Source organism: Grampus griseus (genome assembly GCF_964374135.1).
Source record: "Grampus griseus genome assembly, chromosome: 8".
Taxonomy (NCBI): Eukaryota; Metazoa; Chordata; class Mammalia; order Artiodactyla; family Delphinidae; genus Grampus; species Grampus griseus.
In genome coordinates, this window is record NC_139002.1 from 64,751,342 (window position 1) to 64,771,899 (window position 20,558).

Below are 20,558 nucleotides of genomic sequence, written 5' to 3' on the forward strand. Positions count from 1 at the left end.
TCTAAAAGCTAGGTCTTTCTGGGTCAGCTCTCCATTAGACTGCCTTCCTGGAAAATGAAGTCTACCAAATAACCAACCACAGACCTCCTTCCCAACAAATGGGGTAATCTGACCTCAGGTCAGAGTTTTCTGGTTACTGGGGCCAAAGCTAACTCACATGTATTCTATTTTCCACCCTTCAATCTGCTTGTGCGGCTTGATCTGCATATAAAAGGACTGCAAAGTAAGTAGCATATTTCCCCCACATTATGAGTGAGCAGGTAAAAGGAAAATTTCCCCTGTGAATTAAAATAATAATCCTGATATGTGATTTCTCTTTTGGTCCTCATGGTTATCCTGACTACTTTATGTGATAAAGAGAGTATTCACCTGTCCATAGTAGCTAAAAATTGCACAGAGAGTCTTCTGTTTCCAATCATGTTGGAGTAACAGTGAACACTTCCTGCTGTAAACAACTAGAAACTGGACAAAATATATGAAACAACTGTTTTCTGACTTCAAACAAGGAGCAGGATTGTAATCTTTTTTTTTTTAAGACTTATTTATTAATTTTGGCTGCAACGGGTTTTAGTTGCAGCATGCGGACTCTTAGTTGCGACATGCATGCAGGATCTAGTTCCCCGACCAGGGATTGAACCTGGGCCCCCTGCATTGGGAGCGTGGAGTCTTACCCACTGGAGAACGAGGGAAGTCCCAGGGTGTTTATACATAGGGTGAAACTTCAAAGATTGGGCAAATAGTAACCAAGAAGCTGTGACCTGAATAGTTCTTACAGTTCACACCGGGCCGGGACCGTAGAGTTCCCACCAGCCAGACTGCAAAGACCTTGTTGATCACTTGGGACATCAATAGAACCCCAAAAGGCCACACCTTAGTTTTACTGTAAAATAGCCCTATAATAAATGCTAACTTAGACTTACCCTTAGAAACCTTATAAACAAGGCTTGAAGGTGTCACACTGAACCCCAAATAACTTACTGCCTACCAGGACAAAGCTCAACATTCATTAAAGAAAGACAAGAAAATTCACTCAGTCAACAACATAAAATTTACCATATCTAGCATCCAATAAAGAAATGACCAGACCTGGCAAGAAGTAGCAAAATGTGACACAAATTCCTAATATCAGGAATGAAAGAAGGAATATCACTACAGATACTGCAGACATTAAAAGAGTAACATGTGAATATTATGAACCACTTTATTCGAATAAATTAGACAACTTAGATGAGAGGGACAAATTCCTTGATAGATATAAATTGCCAAAACTGACATAAGAAAAAGGTAGAAAATCTGAATATTCCTATATCTATTAAAACTTAAATTCATAATTGAAAATCTTTCCAAAAAGAAAACTCCAAGGCTCAGATGGATTCACTGTTGAATTCTACAAAATATTTAAGGAAGAAATAACACAAGTTTTGCACAAATTCTTCCAGAAAACAAAGGAGAAAGGAGTACATTTTATGAGGCTAGTGTTACCATGATACAGTACTAAAACCAGGTAAAGCCATTTAGGAAAACAAGACTAGTGACCAATATGCCTCACAAAGATAGATGTAAGTATCTTCCAAAAAAAATTTAGCTAATTGAGTACAGCAATATATAAAAATGGTAATACATTATGACCAAGTGAGGTTTATTCCAGGAAAGCAACATGTGAAAATCAAATAATATAATTCACCACATTGACAGAATAAACAAGAAAATCCATATGATGATATTAATAGCTCTAGAAAAATATTTGACAGAATTCAACACCATGTTCACGTTAAAAACTTTAAGAAAATTAGGAACAAATGGGAACTTTTAAAATCTGATAAAGAGAATCAGTGAACAACCAGTGGTTAAAGAATGGGGGGAAAAAAACCCTGTTTTTATTTGCAGAAGACCTAATCATGTACACAGAAAATTCTAAGGAACATAGAAAAGAAACTAGTAAAATCAATAAACTAGCTTAGCAGAATTGCAGGATGCAAAGTCAAAATACAAAAATAAATTGCATTTCTAGATACAAGCAACAAGCAGCTGGAAAATGATATTTTAAAGTATGATTAACAATAACATGAAATATTTAGGCATATATTTAAGAAAATATGTACAAGATCTGTACTTGGAAAACTAACAATATTACTGAGAGAAAAATTTAAAATATCTAAATAAATGGAGAGATATACCGTGTTCATGGATTAGAACACTCAATATTGTTAAGATGTTAATTTACCCAAACTGATATATAGATTAAATGCAGTATCTATCAAAATCCCAACACACTTTTTATAAATTAGAAATCAACAAGCTGAAGTTTCCAGATGTATTTGGAAATGCAATTAACCTAGAATAGTCTAAAAATTTTGAAAAGGAGTAACAAAGTTGGAGGATTTATGCTACCTGATTTTAAGACTCAAGACGTTGTGGCATTTGGTGCCCTGACATTGAAGCTACAAGAGTGGTCCTTTCTTGGGATAACCAAACCTACACCAAGAGAACAGGCTGGAGAGAGGATCAGGGGATAGGAATTCCGGTGTCTTTATGTATAAGAGCAAGAATTCACACAGGGGAACCAAGATGGCGGAGTAGCAGGACAAGCTCTCACTCCCTCTTGTGAGAACACCAGAATCACAACTAGCTGCTGCACAACCTTTGACAGGAAGACACTGGAACTCACCAAAAAATATACCCCACATCCAAAGACAAAGGAGAAGCCACAATGAGACGGTAGGAGGGGTGCAATCACAGCAAAATCAAATCCCATAGCTGCTGGGTGTGTGACTCACAGACTGCAGAACACTTATATGACAGAAGTCTACCCACTGGAGTGAAGGTTCTGAGCCCCACGTCAGGCTTCCCAACCTGGGGGTCTGGCAACAGGAGGAGGAATTCCTAGAGAATCAGACTTTGAAGATTAGTGGAATTTGAGGCAGGACTTCGACAGGACTGGGGGAAACAGAGACTCCACTCTTGGAGGGCACACACAAAGTAGTGTGCACATCGGGACCCAGGGGAAGCAGCAGTGAACCCAGGGGAGACTGAACCAGACCTACCGGCTAGTTTTTGAGGGTTTCCTGCAGAGGCAGGGGGTGGCTGTGGCTCACTGTGGGGACAAGAACACTGGCAGCGGAAGTTTTGGGAAGTGCTCCTTGGCGTCAGCCCTCCCAGAGTCTGCCATTAGCCCCACCAAAGAGCCCAGGTAGGCTCCATTGTTGGGTTGCCTCAGGCCAAACAACCAACAGGGAGGGAACCCAGCCCCATCCATCAGCAGTCAAGCGGATTAAAGATTTACTGAGCTCTGCCCACCACAGCAACACCCAGCTCTACCCACCACCAGTCCCTCCCATCAGGAAACCTGCACAATCCTCTTAGATAGCCTCATCCACCAGAGAGCAGACAGCAGAAGCAAGAAGAACTACAATCCTGCAGCCTGTGGAACAAAAACCACATTCACAGAAAGACGGACAAGATGAAAAGGCAGAGGGCTATGTATCGGATGAAGGAACAAGATAAAACCCCAGAAAAACAACTAAATGACGTGGAGATAGGCAACCTTCCAGAAAAAGAATTCAGAATAATGATAGTGAGGATGATCCAGGACCTCGGAAAAACAATGGAAGCAAAGATCAAGAAGATGCAAATGTTTTACAAAGACCTAGAAGAATTAAAGAACAAACAAACAGAGATGAACAATACAATACCTGAAATGAAAAATACACTAGAAGGAATCAATAGCAGAATAACTGAGGCAGAAAAACGGATAAGTGACCTGGAAGACAGAATGGGGGAATTCACTGCTGCAGAACAGAATAAAGAAAAAAGAATGAAAAGAAATGAAGACAGCCTAAGAGACCTCTGGGACAACATTAAACGCAATGACATTCACTTTCCTTCCCAGAAGGAAAAGAGAGAGAGAAAGGACCCAAGAAAATATTTGAAGAGATTATAGTCAAAAACTTCCCTAACATGGGAAAGGAAATAGCCACCCAAGTCCAGGAAGTGCAGAGAGTCCCATACAGGATAAATCCAAGGAGAAACATGCCAAGACACATAGTAATCAAATTGGCAAAAATTAAAGACAAAGAAAAATTATTGAAAGCAGCAAGGGAAGAACAACAAATAACAAAGAAAAATTATGGAAAGCAGCAAGGGAAAAACAACGAATAACATACAAGGGAACTCCCATAAGGTTAACAGCTGATTTCTCAGCAGAAACTCTACAAGCCAGAAGGGAGTCACATGATACACTTAAAGTGATGAAAGGGAAGAACCTACAACCAAGATTATTCTACCCGGCAAGGATCTCATTCAGATTTGATGGAGAAATCAAAAGCTTTACAGACAAGCAAAAGCTAAGAGAATTTAGCACCACCAAACCAGCTCTACAACAAATGCTAAAGGAATTTCTCTAAGTGGGAAACACAAGAGAAGCAAAGGACCTACAAAAACAAACCCAAAACAATTAAGAAAATGGTCATAGGAACATACATATCGATAATTACCTTAAACGTGAATGGATTAAATGCTCCAACCAAAAGACACAGGTTTCCTGAATGGATACAAAAACAAGACCCATATATATGCTGTCTACAGGAGACCCACTTCAGACCTAGGGACACATACAGATTGAAAGTGAGGGGATGGAAAAAGATATTCCATGCAAATGGAAATCAAAAGAAAGCTGGAGTAGCAATTCTCATATCAGATAAAATAGATTTCAAAATAAAGAACATTACAAGAGACAAGGAAGGACAATACATAATGATCAAGGGATCAATCCAAGAAGAAGATATAACAATTATAAATATATATGCACCCAACATAGGAGCACCTCAATACATAAGGCAACTGCTAACAGCTATAAAAGAGGAAATCGACAGTAACACAATAATAGTCGGGAGCTTTAACACCTCACTTACACCAATGGACAGATCATCCAAAATGAAAATAAATAAGAAAGCAGAAGCTTTAAATGACACAATAGACCAGATAGATTTAACTGATATTTATAGGACATTCCAAAAACAGTAGATTACACTTTCTTCTCAGGTGCACACAGAACATTCTCCAGGATAGATCACATCCTGGGTCACAAATTAAGCCTCAGTAAATTTAAGAAAATTGAAATCATACGAAGCATCATTTCTGACCACAACGCTATGAGATTAGAAATTAATTACAGGGGAAAAAACGTAAAAAATACAAACACATGGAGGCTAAACACTACGTTACTAAATAATCAAGAGATCACTGAAGAAATCAAAGAGGAAATCAAAAATACCTAGAGACAAATGACAATGAAAACATGATGATCCAAAACCTATGGGATGTAGCAAAAGCAGTTCTAAGAGGGAAGTTTATAGCTATACAAGCCTACCTCAAGAAACAAGAAAAATCTCAAATAAATAAACTAACCTTACACCTAAAGGAACTAGAGAAAGAACAACAAACAAAACCCAAAGTCAGCAGAAGGAAAGAAACCATAAAGATCAGAGCAGAAATAACTGAAATAGAAACAAAGAAAACAATAGCAAAATCAATAAAACTAAAAGCTGATTCTTTCCGAAGTTAAACAAAATTGATAAACTGTTTGCCAGACTCATGAAGCAAAAGAGGGAGAGGACTCCAATCAATAAAATTAGAAAAGAAAAAGGAGAAGTTACAACAGACACCACAGAAATACAAAGCATCCTAAGAGACTACTACAAGCAACTCTATGCCAATAAAATGGACAACCTGGAAGAAATGGACAAATTCTTGGAAATGTATAACCTTCCAAGGCTGAACCAGGAAGAAATACAAAATATGAACAGACAAATCACAAGTAATGAAATTGAAACTGTGATTAAAAATCTTCCAAAAATCAAAAGTCCAGGACCAGATGGCTTCACAGGTGAACTCTATCAAACATTTAGAGAAGAGCTAACACCCATCCTTCTCAAACTCTTCCAAAAAATTGCAGAGGAAGGAACACTCCCAAACTCATTCTACGAGGCCACCATCACCCTGATACCAAACCCAGACAGAGATATTACAAAAAAAGAAAATTACAGACCAATATCACTGATGAATATCGATGCAAAAATCCTCAACAAGATATTAGCAAACAGAATCCAACAACACATTAAAAGGATCATACACCATGATCAAGTGGGATTTATCCCAGGGATGCAAGGATTCTTCAATATACACAAATCAATCAATGTGATACATCATACTAACAAATTGTAGAATAAAAACCATATGATCATCTCAATAAATGCAGAAAAAGCTTTTGACAAAATTCAACATCCATTTATGATAAAAAACTCTGCAGAAAGTGGGCATAGAGGGAACCTACCTCAACATAATAAAGGCCATATATGACAAACCCACAGCAAACATCATTCTCAATGGTGAAATACTGAAAGCATTTCCTCTAAGATCAGGAACAAGACAAGGATGTCCACTCTCACCACTATTATTCAACATAGTTTTGGAAGTCCTAGCCTTGGCAATCAGAGAAGAAAAAGAAATAAAAGGAATACAAATTGGAAAAGAAGAAGTAAAACTGTCACTGTGTGCAGATGACATGATACTATACATAGAGAATCCTAAATGTGCCACCAGAAAACTACTAGAGCTAATCAATGAATTTGGTAAGGTTGCAGGATACAAAATTAGTGCACAAAAATCTCTTGAATTCCTATACATTAGTGATGAAAAATCTGAAAGAGAAATTAAGGAAACACTCCCATTTACCACTGCAAAAAAGAATAAAATACCTAGGAATAACCTACCTAGGGAGACAAAAGACCTGTATGCAGAAAACTATAAGACACTGATGAAACAAATTAAAGATGATACAAACAGATGGAGAGATATACCATGTTCTTGGATTGGAAGAATCAATATTGTGAAAATAACTATACTACCCAAAGCAATCTACAGATCCAATGCAATCCCTATCAAATTACCTATGGCATTTTTTACGGAGCTAGAACAAAAAATCTTAAAATTTGTATGGAGACACAAAAGACCCCGAATATCTAAAGCAGTCTTGAGGGAAAAAAACAGAGCTGGAGGAATCAGACTCCCTGACTTCAGACTATACTACAAAGCTACAGTAATCCAGACAATATGGTAATGGCACAAAAACAGAAAGATAGGTCAACGGAACAAGATAGAAAGCCCAGAGGTAAACCCACGCACCTATAGTCAACTAATCTATGACAAAGGAGGCAAGGATATACAATGGAAAAAGACAGTCTCTTCAATAAGTGGTGGTGGAAAACTGGACAGCTACATGTAAAAGAATGAAATTAGAACACTCCCTAACACCACACACAAAAATAAACTCAAAATGGATTAGAGACCTAAATGTAAGACCGGACACTATAAAACTCTCAGAGGAAAACACAGGAAGAACACTCTTTGACATAAATCACAGCAAGACCTTTTTGACCCACCTCCTAGAGTAATGGAAATAAAAACAAAAATAAACAAATGGGACCTAATGAAACTCCAAAACTTTTGCACAGCAAAGGAAACCATAAACAAGATGAAAAGACAACCCTCAGAACGGGAGAAAATATTTGCAAACGAATTAACGGACAAAGGATGAATCTCCAAAATATATAAACAGCTCATGTAGCTCAATATTAAAGAAACAAACGACCCAATACAAAAATGGGCAGAAGACCTAAATAGACATTTCTCCAAAGAAGACATACAGATGGCCAAGAAGCACATGAAAAGCTGCTCAACATCAGTAATTATTAGAGAAATGCAAATCAAAACTACAATGAGGTACCACCTCACACCAGTTAGAATGGGCGTCATCAGAAAATCTACAAACAGTAAATGCTGGAGAGGGTGTGGAGCAAAGGGAACCCTCTTTCACTGTTGGTGGGAATGTAAACTGATAAAGCCACTATGGAGAACAGTATGGAGCTTCCTTAAAAATCTAAAAATAGAATTACCATATGATCCAGCAATCCCACTACTGGGCGTATACCCAGAGAAAACCACAATTCAAAAAGACACGTGCACCCCAATGTTCATTGCAGCACTATTTACAATAGCCAGGACATGGAAGCAACCTAAATGCCCATCGACAGATGAGTGGATAAAGGAGATGTGGTACATATATAGAATGGAATATTACTCAGCCATAAAAAGGAACGAAATTGGGTCATTTGTTGAGACGTGGATGGATGTAGAGACTGTCATACAGAGTGAAGTAAGTCAGAAAGCGAAAAACAAATATCGTTTATTAACGCATATATGTGGAACCTAGAAAAATGGTACAGATGAACCGGTTTGCAGGGCAGAAATTGAGACACAGATGTAGCGAACAAACGTATGGACACCAAGGGTGGAAAGCCGTGGGGGGGTGGGGGTGGGGGTGGGATGAATTGGGCGACTGGTATTGACATGTATACACTGATGTGGATAAAATTGATGACTAATAAGAACCTCCTATATATTAAAAAAAAAAAAAAAAGATTTCCCCCTGAAAACCAACAGGGAGATCATTCAGTATATAAGAGGATTTAAAGGGAAAAACGTCACCCCAGGGGTGCTGCCTCCACCTCATATTATCAGAAGAACCAGATTTATGCACTTGGAGCAGAAGTACCAATTGTTTTCCTTCATGCTGTGGACTTGGATAAGAAAAATGTCTCCTCTCCATAATCTCATCATTTACTTTGGCTCCACCTATGTAGCCCTTACAAGAGAATTTGCTAATTTTGTTCTCCAGGACCAGAGGGCCATTGATTTACTTGGGTGGTCGAAGGACACCCACTCTCCTGATGAACATTTCTGGGTGACACTTAACAGGATTCCAGGTATGCGGAACTTGATTTCCATTCTACATAAAGTCTGGAAGCATTGTGTGTGTGTGTGTGTGTGTGTGTGTGTGTGTGTGTGTGTGTATTTTACACTTTGAAAATATCTTCAATTGCATTATATATATTTACCTATGTTTCCAGCTTTATGGACACCCTGTAGACTGTTTTGTATGTCTGTTTCAATGGAATTCATATAACATAAGTTACAGTTCTTACATATCAGTTCTAGGGCTCTGTCTTTGTGACTCTGAAGGACAGGCCTTTGGGGGTGGGACTCAAGGTAAACAGAACTTTGCACTTCCACAAAAAAAAAAGAATTCACACAGGGGTTGTAGGGAAGGGGAAAGGTAGAGGAAATGTTGGTATGAACAGCTAAACAAAACTTTTGCCCAGTTTGAGAGTGTAATTGTAATCGGGTGCAGTTAAGTTACTTGACTCAGGTTATTTAAAAGGTAATGGTTACAGTTGTTTAAAGCAGAAAATAAGAATAATAGGGCATCAAAGTTAGTGATGTCATGTCAGTTGGCATTATTTAAGAAACTTACAAGCACAGCTGAAAATTCCCAGTTATCAGTCTGGAAATGTTCATAGACATAGACTATAATTTTTTTTTTTTTGGTAATTAAGTGATTTAAATTTAAAAAAAAGCAAAATACTGGAAGCACAAATATTCAGATTAACAGATGGTAGACGCCTCTCAGCAGAGACAATAAAAAAAGACTTTACAATTCTTCTCAAAAAAAAAAAAAAAGACTCAAGACATTGTGATATTGGCATAGGGACAGATAAATAGATCAATGGAACAGAATAGATAATTTAAACATAGATCTTCACATATGTATTTGGGCAACTGATTTTTCAACAAAGTGGCCAAGTAAGTCAATGGTCAAAGGGTAAGCTTTTTAACCAACTGCACTGTACTAACTGGATATCCATATGCAGAAACAATTAACTTCAATGCTTACCTCACACCATACACACAAAGAATTAATTCACATTGAATCATAAACCAAAACATAAATGCTAAAACTGTAAAATTTCTAGGAGAAAACATAAGAGAAAATCTTTACAATCTTAAGGTGAGAAAGATTTCTTACATAGAACACAAAAAGCACAGTTATGAAAGAAACAATTGATAAATTGGACTTTATCAAAATAGAAAATCGTTTTTTGAAAGATCAGTTAAAAAAATTAAGACACAAACCGAAAGAAAATATTCACAAAACAGAAATTTGACAGAAAGAATTGTACCCAGAGTATCTTACAACCCAAGAGCAGTAAGGCAACAACCCAATTTTAAAAACAGTCAAGGAACTTCCCTGAGGGTCCAGTGGTTAAGATTTGGAGCTCCTAGTGCAGGAGGACCGGGTTCGATCCCTGGTCAGAGAACTAGGTCCTGCATGCCACAACTAAAGATCCCACGTGTGGCAACGAAGATCCCAAGTGCCACAGCTAAGACCTGGCACAGCCAAATAAATAACTGAATAAATATTAAAAACAAAACAAACCAAAAAAACCAGGCAAAACAGGGAATTCCCTGGTGCTTTCGGCGCTTTCACTGCTGTGGCCTGGTGGTTCAATCCCTGGTCGGGGAACTAAGATCCCAAAAGCCACGTGGCATGACCAAAAAAAAAAAAAGACAGGCAAAACTGTTACTTTTCAAAAGATGATACAAATAGATATAGTAGCACATGAAAAGATGCTCAACATTATTAACTCATCAGAGAAATGCATCTTGTACATACCATTACACATCCACTGCACTAGATAGACTAAAATTATTATTTTTATTTATTTGGCTGTGCCAGGTCTTAGCTGCAGCCTGCGGGATCTAGTTCCCTGGATCAAACCCAGGTCCCCTGCATTGGGAGCATGGAGTCTTACCCACTGGACCAAAAGGGAAGTCCCTAGACACACTTGAAAAGACAGAATTCAAACTGTTGATGAAGATGTGGAACAATGAAATGTCCATGATGGCTGGTGGGAATGTAAAATTGTACAACCAATTTTAGAAATCGTTCGGCAGTATCTTATAAAGTTACATATACACTTACAATGCAAACCAGCCTTTCCATTCTTAGCTATTTACCAGAGATATGAAAACATATATCCACACAAAGATTTGTAAACAAATGTACATATCAGCTTTATTCACAATAGGCAAAAACTGGAAATGACTCAGAGGGCCACAGATGAATGGATAATTGTTGTACGTCCAGTCAATGGACTGCCATTTAGCAACAAGGATGACCTGATGTACTCAACATCGTAGAAATAATCTCAGAAGTGCTACAGTGAGTGGAAAAAAAAAAAAGCCAGACATAAAAAGTGCTTACTGAATGCTTCCATTTATATGAAACTCTAGGAAAGGCAAGTCTGACAGGAATAGAAAGCATATGTGTCATAGGGCTGAGCACGTAAGAGGTGACTGGGAAGGGCTAATGGCTAGAATCTATATGTCGATTATGGTGGTGTTACATGGGTGTATAACTTTGTGAAAACTCATTGAATTTTATGTAAATTATACCTTGATGAAGTTGATCTTTAAAAATTTTTATATGGTTTAGGTCATAAACTTCAATTTTGTGTAGGTCAGTGTACTTAAAAGAAATGCAATAAAATGGTCTTCATGTGACAGTATCAATACAAGGTTGTCTTTTACCTTTCCTTGCATATACTAAGCTTTATAAGGACATCTATGTACCAAACTGTTGAAAGTGCACACTTACTGCTGGGAAAGATGCTCTGCAGAAAGTCCCCATTTCTTCACTTTCTTTAACTTTCCTTCCTTGCCCTCTTACCTTCCTTTCTCCTCGGTCCTTTCCTTAATACCAGTAACAATTTATGTTTGTACTGAGCTTTATAATTACAAAGCGCGTTCCAACCTCATTGGATTCTCAGAATAATTTTGGGAGCCTGGTATGGAATTATTTCCTCTTTTTTTTTTTTTTTTTTTTTTTTTTTTTTTTTTTTGCTGTACGCTGGCCTCTCACCGTTGTGGCCTCTCCCGTTGCGGAGCACAGGCTCCGGACGCGCAGGCTCAGCGGCCATGGCTCACGGGACCAGCCGCTCCGTGGCATGTGGGATCCTCCCGGACCGGGGCACGAACCCGTGTCCCCTGCATCGGCAGGCGGACGCTCAACCACTGCGCCACCAGGGAAGCCCTAACATGGTGCTTTTTCTTTTAATCTTCACACACTTATTTATTGAGCACACACTCATTTCTTTTCTTTTTTTTTTTTGGCCGCGCCGCACCATGCTGAATGCAGGATTTTAGTTCCCTAACCAGGGATTGAACCTGGGCTCCCTGCAGTGGAAGCACGGAGCCCTAACTACTGCACCACCAGGGAGTTCCAAACAGACACTCATTTCTTTGTCTGCCACAAAGAGATAGATAGATATGGTCCCTGCCCTGGAGGAGCTGACATCTAAATTTCCAGTCATATAAGTCACATTTTGTGTGTTACTAGCTAAAAATAAAAAAAACCCTACAAATTATTTGGGTGTGCTAATCACTCTGCCAAGTAAACTGAAGGGTCGTGGAGCCAAGCTCCTTGTATGGATAAAGGAACTCTGGCTCCCTAGACAGGGTCTAGTACCCTATGAGCTATACTCTCTTTGAAGCATGAGACACAGGCCCCCACTCCAGCTATAGACCTGCAAACCTTGCCGGCTCCCAGTTCCCAGCACTATACCTTAAAAACCATATTTCCCCCAACACTCCTTCACCATTTCAGTTTCAGGCACAGGGAATTAACATTTTTGGAGCACCTTCTTTGTGTCAAGTGCTTTTACATACATTGTGTTATGCTGTAATTTTCACAATTCCATTATGTACAAGTCAATGCTGGAGTCTAAAATAGCTATGTAGTAATGCAAAGAGGACTGGCTTTGGAATCATGAAGACTGAGGTTTCAATTCTGGCTCAGCCACTGACAACTAAAAGTCATTACTAGTTCACTCATTCCTTTCTTCATTTATTCACTAAAATATTTATTGAACTCCTAGTAGATATTCAAGCTCTGTGATAGGAGGTGAAGATTCAAAAGTGAATTAAAACATAATCTTTATTTTCAAGGCCCTTTCATTTGAGGGATGGAATAGGGAGATGAAATTCTTAAACAGATTGTATCAATACAATGATATATCTTACAGGTTATATTATGAAAACCTTATGACCTTTCACAATCTAAGCCCTGGAGTCTTCATTGGTAAATCAGGAATAATTATACCTCACTTCCAGGCACAGTGGCTGGCACATAAGAGATTAATATTGCAAAGCCCACTATTCCAGGGAAAGCCTTTTGTGTCTCCCTTTTTCCTTTTTGTAAAGTAAAAACAATAAGTGATCTTTTAACAAATTGTATTTGAAGGCTTATAATTCATTTTAAGTAAATACATTTACATAACTTTATTACAACAATAACAGGTATGAAAGGAAATTACTGAAAATCTCACCATGCTAGAAAATCAGTTACTTTCATTTGCCAGCCTTGTTTCCCAGTTTTTGTCTATGTAACAAAGCTGTATCTATATATAAATATTTTAGTGTTGTTACATTTGTAATTTTTGGTGACTGTGAAAAATTTAATAGACTGGATTCCTGTAATTTGCTTAACCATTCCCCTACGGTTCCACATTTCTTTCGAGAGGCAGAGTGATTCATTGGAGAGAATGAAAACTTTGAAAACAGAAACATCCTTGGTTTGAAATCCTAGGCAAACCTCTTACTAAGTGACCTTGGGCAAGTTAATTTAACCTTTCTGAAAATGTTTGCCTGTTTAAAGAAGGTGGATTTTAATAGGGATTATACTTTTATTCTGCATTTAGAGGCGATCTGTGCCAAAATTTGGATACTCAAAAAACAAACAAAAAAACCAAACAAACCAAAAACCCCATAATTTTAGTATTTGATTATAAATATGTAATGTGATAAACACCTTTTACACATAAAGGTCATTTAACCCTTTATGTTATTTCCTTAGGATAAAGTGTCATAAATGGGATTAGTTGGGTCATAGATTATAAACATTTTTATGGCATTTAGTAACACATCTCAAATTGCTTTTCAAAAGGCTTCCTTCAATTACACAGCTACTAGCATCACACATTGCATCAGCCTTACCTTATGGTTACCAAAGGTATATTATTATGTGGAATCTATGTGTAACTGATTGTTTTAATTTTCTTTCTGTGAAGTTTGAACATTTTTCTCTTTCTGAAGAACAGGTCTTGTCTTGTAGGAGCGACAGCTCAGGGCCACGTGGGCTGCGGACTGCCCAAGTGGACTACATCTCCCAAAGTGCTCCACGGGAGCGCCGACAGGAAGTGGCCGGAGCATCTCCCGCCTCCACGCCGAAGAGAAGAGGTTCTATCCGGGGCCTTGGCGCTTCTCTTTCCTTTCGCGCCGGTTGCCGCTGCGGAGCGCGGCGGGTCCATGTGCGCAGTGAGGGGCGCTATTCCTGGCCCAGTAGCACCCGAGCTCCGGGTTTGACTGCGTCCGCCCTGCGATGGACCCCAACACCATTATCGAGGCCCTGCGGGGCACCATGGACCCAGCCCTGCGTGAGGCCGCGGAGCGCCAGCTCAATGAAGTAAGGACGCTGGGCTGGCGGCGGCGACGGCGGGCGGGCGGGCGGACTGTGGCAGGCCGAGCCCTCCGGGCCTGGCCAGAGGCGGGGACGGCGTCGCTGAGGGGCCCAACTGGAGCCGTGGGGCGGGGACCTGACGGCGAGTGCCACGCCGGGGCCCTCAGGCTGCTGCGGCGGTGGTGGCGGCGGCGGCCAAGGCAGCCTTTGCGTTGGATCCTGAGCTGGGCCTCTGGCTGCGGTCGAGGCATGAGGAGCCGGCTAGGGCGAGGCGGGCGTGACGGGCTGGACACATGGCTGGCTCGGGTGGCCGGCCGCCCTCTGGCTCATTCCCAGCTCGTTCCTCGCGCCCAGGAGGGGGCGAAAGTCACCGGGAGGTTTTTCAGACGTTTCCGGTAGCAGTCCCGCTGGCGCCGGATTCTGAGGGGCTCCTGGGAATGCAGAGCTAGTCCCACTGGGGGCTGTGCCTGTCAGCTTGTCACTTCCCTGGGCTGATCGGTGACCTGCACAACTTTCTCCTCTCCGGCTGAGCTGCTAGGGACAGCTTTCAGAGGCGAGCCGCCGCTTCTTAGGCAGGGTGCGGGGAGTGCGGGATACCCATGGGAGTCTGATTCACTGCTCTTCTACTCTGTTAACGCCTCGGTCGGGGAGGCAGCGCGATTTAGTGCAAGGTGTCAGGTGAAGTGCACCCTTCTAGTTAGAGCTGTACCACTAATTTCTTGACTGACCTTGGGCAAGTCTCTTAACGTTTCGACGCTTAGTTTTCCCATTCATAAAATTAGGCCACAGGGTTTGCTGTGACAGTCAAGGGAGACGATGTAAGACAGAGTGCCTTGAAACGTGCCAAGCTCCATGTCAACTCTCTGAGCGTTGGTTTCTTTTTTACCCATATTTTTGGAGGAGACCACCCTTTGGAAAAGAGCCTTATTATGTGGGTATTTTATTGTACTTTTTTCAGTTTCATTCTTTGTTTCTAAATTTCCGTAACTTATATTTTAGTGAGTATTTTAAAGGCTTCTTTAAAGGATCGCTGTCACTTCCTATGCCTTCCTATGAATTTGCCCAGCTTTAGTGACGTTTAGTGTACTTTTTTTTTTTTTACATAAAGAGAAGTCCCTCGTTAAAATAGAAATTCAGTTAGTTTATGCTCTTCTTAGCTGGTGGGTAAATTATTTAAAAACATTATTTATATTGACTTCCAGGAGTACTGATAATTGAACATCTTCAGTGTACAATGCTGTTTTAGAGATTCCTGGCCTCTAGGAACTTAAATTTTAAGACCGCCCACGGAATATAGACAAATTAAGTGTAAAATTATTTAAAAATGAAAAGTTAAATCTATTTTATATGTGAATAAGACCATTAGATCTTGCCAAAAATGATGCTGAAATTCTTAGGCTCGAAGACACCTTGGGAGGAGGATAGATTATTTTTGGATATAAAATAGTGAGTTGAAAGAAATTCCCACTTTGAACCATTACTAAACCATAGAGGGAGTTGTGGATTGCTTTTTATTTTGATTTGTTTTGTGATAGACACAGGTTAAGATGAACATTATTTTGTTGATGATGTGCTAATGCATATGTAAACCTAGACACACTAAAAGTTTAGTCATAGTGATTTCTACCATGACTTTGCCCTAAAAGCACATTATTTTGACTAAAATACTTGTGTGTAATTATTAATTTTAAAAATTGTTATTTGAAAGAATTGGTTCCCTTGTAGAAAAATTGGGTAAATGATACTTTCTGCAAATTAGAAATTCATTTATTCCTCAATCAGGTTATTGAATGTTCAGTTGTATGTACTAACATCTTGTGGTAGAGACCTGGGGTAAGTATTTCACAAGCTAGTTTTTAGAAGATAAATCAAAATAGTATTCAAAGCATTTATTACTTAACCCTTAAGCTGCTGTTAGGGTTTTAAAATACTCTGGAGTAGTGAACACTGCTTATCTTTTCTTTCAAAAAATTTGATATCTGGCCTGTATTTCTGTGATGGTTAAATGTTTACATTTTGCAAATTTCTTTGTCATTACACCTAGATTTTTTAGTAATTTTCCTAAGACAACTTTTCTATTAATTAGAATATTTATTCTCATTTCTAATCTTGATTCCATTTTAATGAAGTGCTTCCATTTGAATACTTTTTGCTTTGACTTTCTTGTGGCAGAACCTTGATTTAGGAAATAGATCCCAGATAAGTCTTGAAGAAGCTTTACTGTAGTAAGAAGGAGGAAGTTGCATTTTATTTTTGGCAAGCTCTTCTTGCTTTAGATAAAATAGGGTGAACCAATCAGTCCATGATGTCTCATTCAACTGAAGCTACATTTTGGTTCATTTAGCTAAAAGAAAAAGATCATTGCCATTTGAATAGATCTCTTCAGCTAAGTGAAGTAATCACTAACTCTATAAAAATTGTAAATGTTATCCAAGTATTAGAGTGCAGATGGTTTAAAAACAAAACGAAAAGTGCCTTTGTCTCAGCTATTGCACTTAACTGTTCCATCTGCTTGGAACCCCTTTTACTCAGTTGTCTCCCAGAAACTTCTATCACTGTTCAACTGTCTCCGTATCCCTAAGGAGTGGCCTGACTACCATGCTCCCTGTCTCCCTTCACTTGTTTATTTTTCTCTGTGTCACTTATTTATCATATGTATTTTACTTATTGTTTCCCCAGTATAATTTTTGAGTTTCATGAGGTCAGGAATTACTGTGTTTTGTTACTGCAATTCTTTGTTAATGGTAGGCTTTACTGACTTCCTGTTATAATAGAGAACAGTATAGGCTTTAGATGTCTTATACCACCTCCACTTCAAGGATTTTAAGGGTGCTTTTTTTCTTTTTTAATTTTATTTATTTATTTTGTTTATTTTTAGCTGCGTTGGGTCTTCGTTGCTGCGCTCGGGCTTTCTCTAGTTGTGGAGAACGGGAGCTGCTCTTCGTCATTGTGCACGGTCTTCTCATTGCGGTGGCTTCTCTTGCTGCAGAGCACGGGCTCTAGGCGTACGACCTTCAGTAGTTGTGGCTTGCGGGCTCTAGAGTGCAGGCTCAGTAGTTGTGGCACACAGGCTTAGTTGGTCCGCGGCATGTGGTATCTTCCCGGACCAGGGCTGGAACCCGTGTCCCCTGCATTGGCAGGCGGATTCTTAATCACTGTACCACCAGGGAAGTCCCTGTTTATATGTTTTTTATGTTACATATAGATAAAGTTCCATAAGACTGTTAAAGACCACAGTAAGGACACTCTTTTTGGCAGATATTTTCAAGATAAATCTGTTTTAGTATTCCCCACTTACTCTGTAGTGTGTTATGAATTTTGATTTTTTTTGAACCTCTGCTGTAATTTGGAACCCATTGTTCTCTCTCATGTCCCAATTTGAAATATGTTTGTATAACAAGCTTTGCCTCAAAGACTGAAGAAAACCATTTTCTTTTTTTTTTTTTAAACTAAAGATTTCTGCACTAGCTGTGAGGTGTTAAAGTTACTTAACCTCTAACCGTCATTTTCCTTATGTTAGTATGGTATGTCATTGTGTTGTGTGGGTTGAGTGAGATGATGAATGTAAAAATTTTAGGAAAGTGTTTGGCAACTACTAAGTTCTCTCCAGATTATTTGAATTACTGTTTAAGTGCCAATTGATTAACCAATCCGACATGCAATACATTTCATTTCCTACCTCAGTCTGCTAACTTTGTAGTTGTTCATCTCAGTGGCAGATGATCAGCACTGATGGAGAAAGAACACAAGTACATATTATTTGGACAGTGAGCTCACTAGTAGATAGCATTATTGCAGCATGAAAATTGGCACTCTTATAAACACAGTGCCTGCCACATTATAGGTTCTCTATAGTAAATGTTTGTTGAGTGCAAAGAGAAATAACTTGAATAATAGAAATTTTTTTTGTTTTTCTTTTTAAATATATTTATTTATTTATTTTTGGCTGAGTTGGGTCTTTGTTGCTGCATGCAGGCTTTCTCTAGTTGCGGCGAGCACGGGCTACTTTTCGTTGCGGTCTGCAGGCTTCTCATTGCGGTGGCTTCTCTTGTTGCGGAGCACAGGCTCTAGGCACTCGGGCTTCAGTAGTTGTGGCACGTGGGCTCTAGAGTGCAGGCTCAGTAGTTGTGGCACATGGGCTTAGTTGCTCCGCGACATGTGGTATCCTCCCGGACCAGGGCTTGAACCCGTGTCCCGTGCATTGGCAGGCGGATTCTTAACCACTGCGCCACCAGGGAAGCCCTTGAATAATGTTAAGAATGTTAAGAATACTCATCTTTGAATTGTTAAAGTAGGTTTGTGTTACAGACATCTGTCACTTCTCATTTAAATTCTATACTGTATATTCTAGTATATCTAGAAGTGCAATTTTTAAAAATTTGTTTAGCTAATCTAAAATATGTGCATTTGGTATTCATTCAACATTGTTTCTTATATTCCAGACTATTTGCTCTTGAATACAAAGACTGTCTTTTCCTATCTGTACGCGCGCGCGCACACACACACTCAGAAATACTTGTTTTTTTCATTTGTAAGATAAAGAAAATAATGTCTGGAGGGTTTTGGCAGATTATTATAACAGAGAACAATATCGCTGCTCTCTTCCTGCTTTAGCTGCCAGTGTTCTTCAGTGGAAGCCTTTCTATATGCAAACCTTTACTCATGCTGCTCACCCCTCCTGTTAACCTCTTACCTCCTTAAACTGAAATTTTTCCTAACCATAAATCTCATTTAAATCTCTTTTAAACCCTCAGTTCCTAAGCTTAATTGCTGTAAAATGCTTATGTAGGCAGAAATGCTGCTTTTTCACGTGCTTTATGTGAAAAAAAGTAAGAGGACATAGCTTTGATAAGTTTCTTGATATTTTGTTTATCTTTAAAATTCACGAACTACCTAAGTAACATCTGCTGTCTTCACAGATGGTTACTATTACAACCGAAAGTGATTATTTATAATTGGTTAATTTGATTTTATTTTATTAAAGGCTTATGAAATGTTTAATCAGTGAAAATCTTAGGTCTGGAAAAGTGCAAAATGACGGCACATTTATAGGACAATTTAGCAAGTCTAGAAATTCAGCAAATATTTATGAGGTTATGGTGTATGTTTTTGGAAGATAGAATAGTTTGTAGTCTGAGCAGGTTAACATTCTTTAATTAGGAATATCATGAAGTAGATCCTGTTCTGAATTTTGGAGAGGGAAAGTTCCTGGATTCTTGGATTGTTAGACAGGAAGTTATTCAGTGACAGAGCATGTTAAAGATCTGAAAGAAAGATAACACCATATTAATATTTGTAAGAAAACAATTTTCTTTTTCAGAAATAGATGCATGCATTATTTTACTTACTGTTTCTGTCAGTGGCATGTTAACGATGAGCTTGATTTAAAGTGGGTGCTTTTTTTTTTTTTTTTTGGTTGCTAAGTAATTTATAATTAAGAAGTTTTTTAAAAACTCCTTAGTTGGAAAGCATTACCGCAATTTAATGATAGGCAGGAGGACACAGTGAAGAGCCTCAGCCTGGTCCCGGTTTTACCACTACACTGCCTTAACCTCACTATGCCTCATATTTCATGTAGGTAAAATAGATACAGTAATTGCCTTTGTCAACTTCTCTAGTAAAGCAGAGGGTAGAAATTCCTTGGCTCTTGAAATTACCTGATTGTATTCATTTTATGTAAACTCTGATGTCATAGTGCCCTTAAGCGCCTCTCTTCCTTATAAATGATGTGAAGTACAGTAACTAATTGAAGGTCTGTTTGGTTACATTACAAAATGGTGAGAATTAATAAAAAGTTACGTCTTAAAGTAAGCTTTAAAAGATATTGACATTAGGTGATTACATTGGAAAATGTGGGTCTAGAAGGGAAATTGATATTGGAGAAAGCATGACTACAGTCTGTCTGGTTCGAGGAGCTGGAAACACCAAGGAGAAAATGTCTAGTAGGCAATTGGGAATGTGGAACTGAAGTTTAGGAGAGAAAGCAGTAATGGAAAAGTGATTTTTCTTCTGCAGGTGAATTGAGAGGAAGGGAGTGTGATCCAGAGGTGTGGGGTGGCCTAGAGGGCTGCATACCCTTTGGGCCATGCCCATTTTGGGGACATTGAGAAACATAGGGAAAAGGAGATGGGAGAATTGTGCAGAA

General features: G+C 38.9%; 1 protein-coding gene across 1 annotated transcript in view; it reads left to right on the forward strand.

Annotated features, from left to right (window-relative positions):
• Nucleotides 1-14,185: 14,185 nt before the first annotated feature.
• The window catches only part of IPO7 (importin 7), a 47,099-nt gene continuing 40,726 nt past the window's right edge, over nucleotides 14,186-20,558 (forward strand). The window contains exon 1 of the mRNA XM_082661047.1: nucleotides 14,186-14,419. Coding sequence (XP_082517173.1) covers nucleotides 14,336-14,419 — 84 coding nt within the window. The 5' untranslated portion in view covers nucleotides 14,186-14,335. The remainder of the gene's footprint in view (nucleotides 14,420-20,558) is intronic.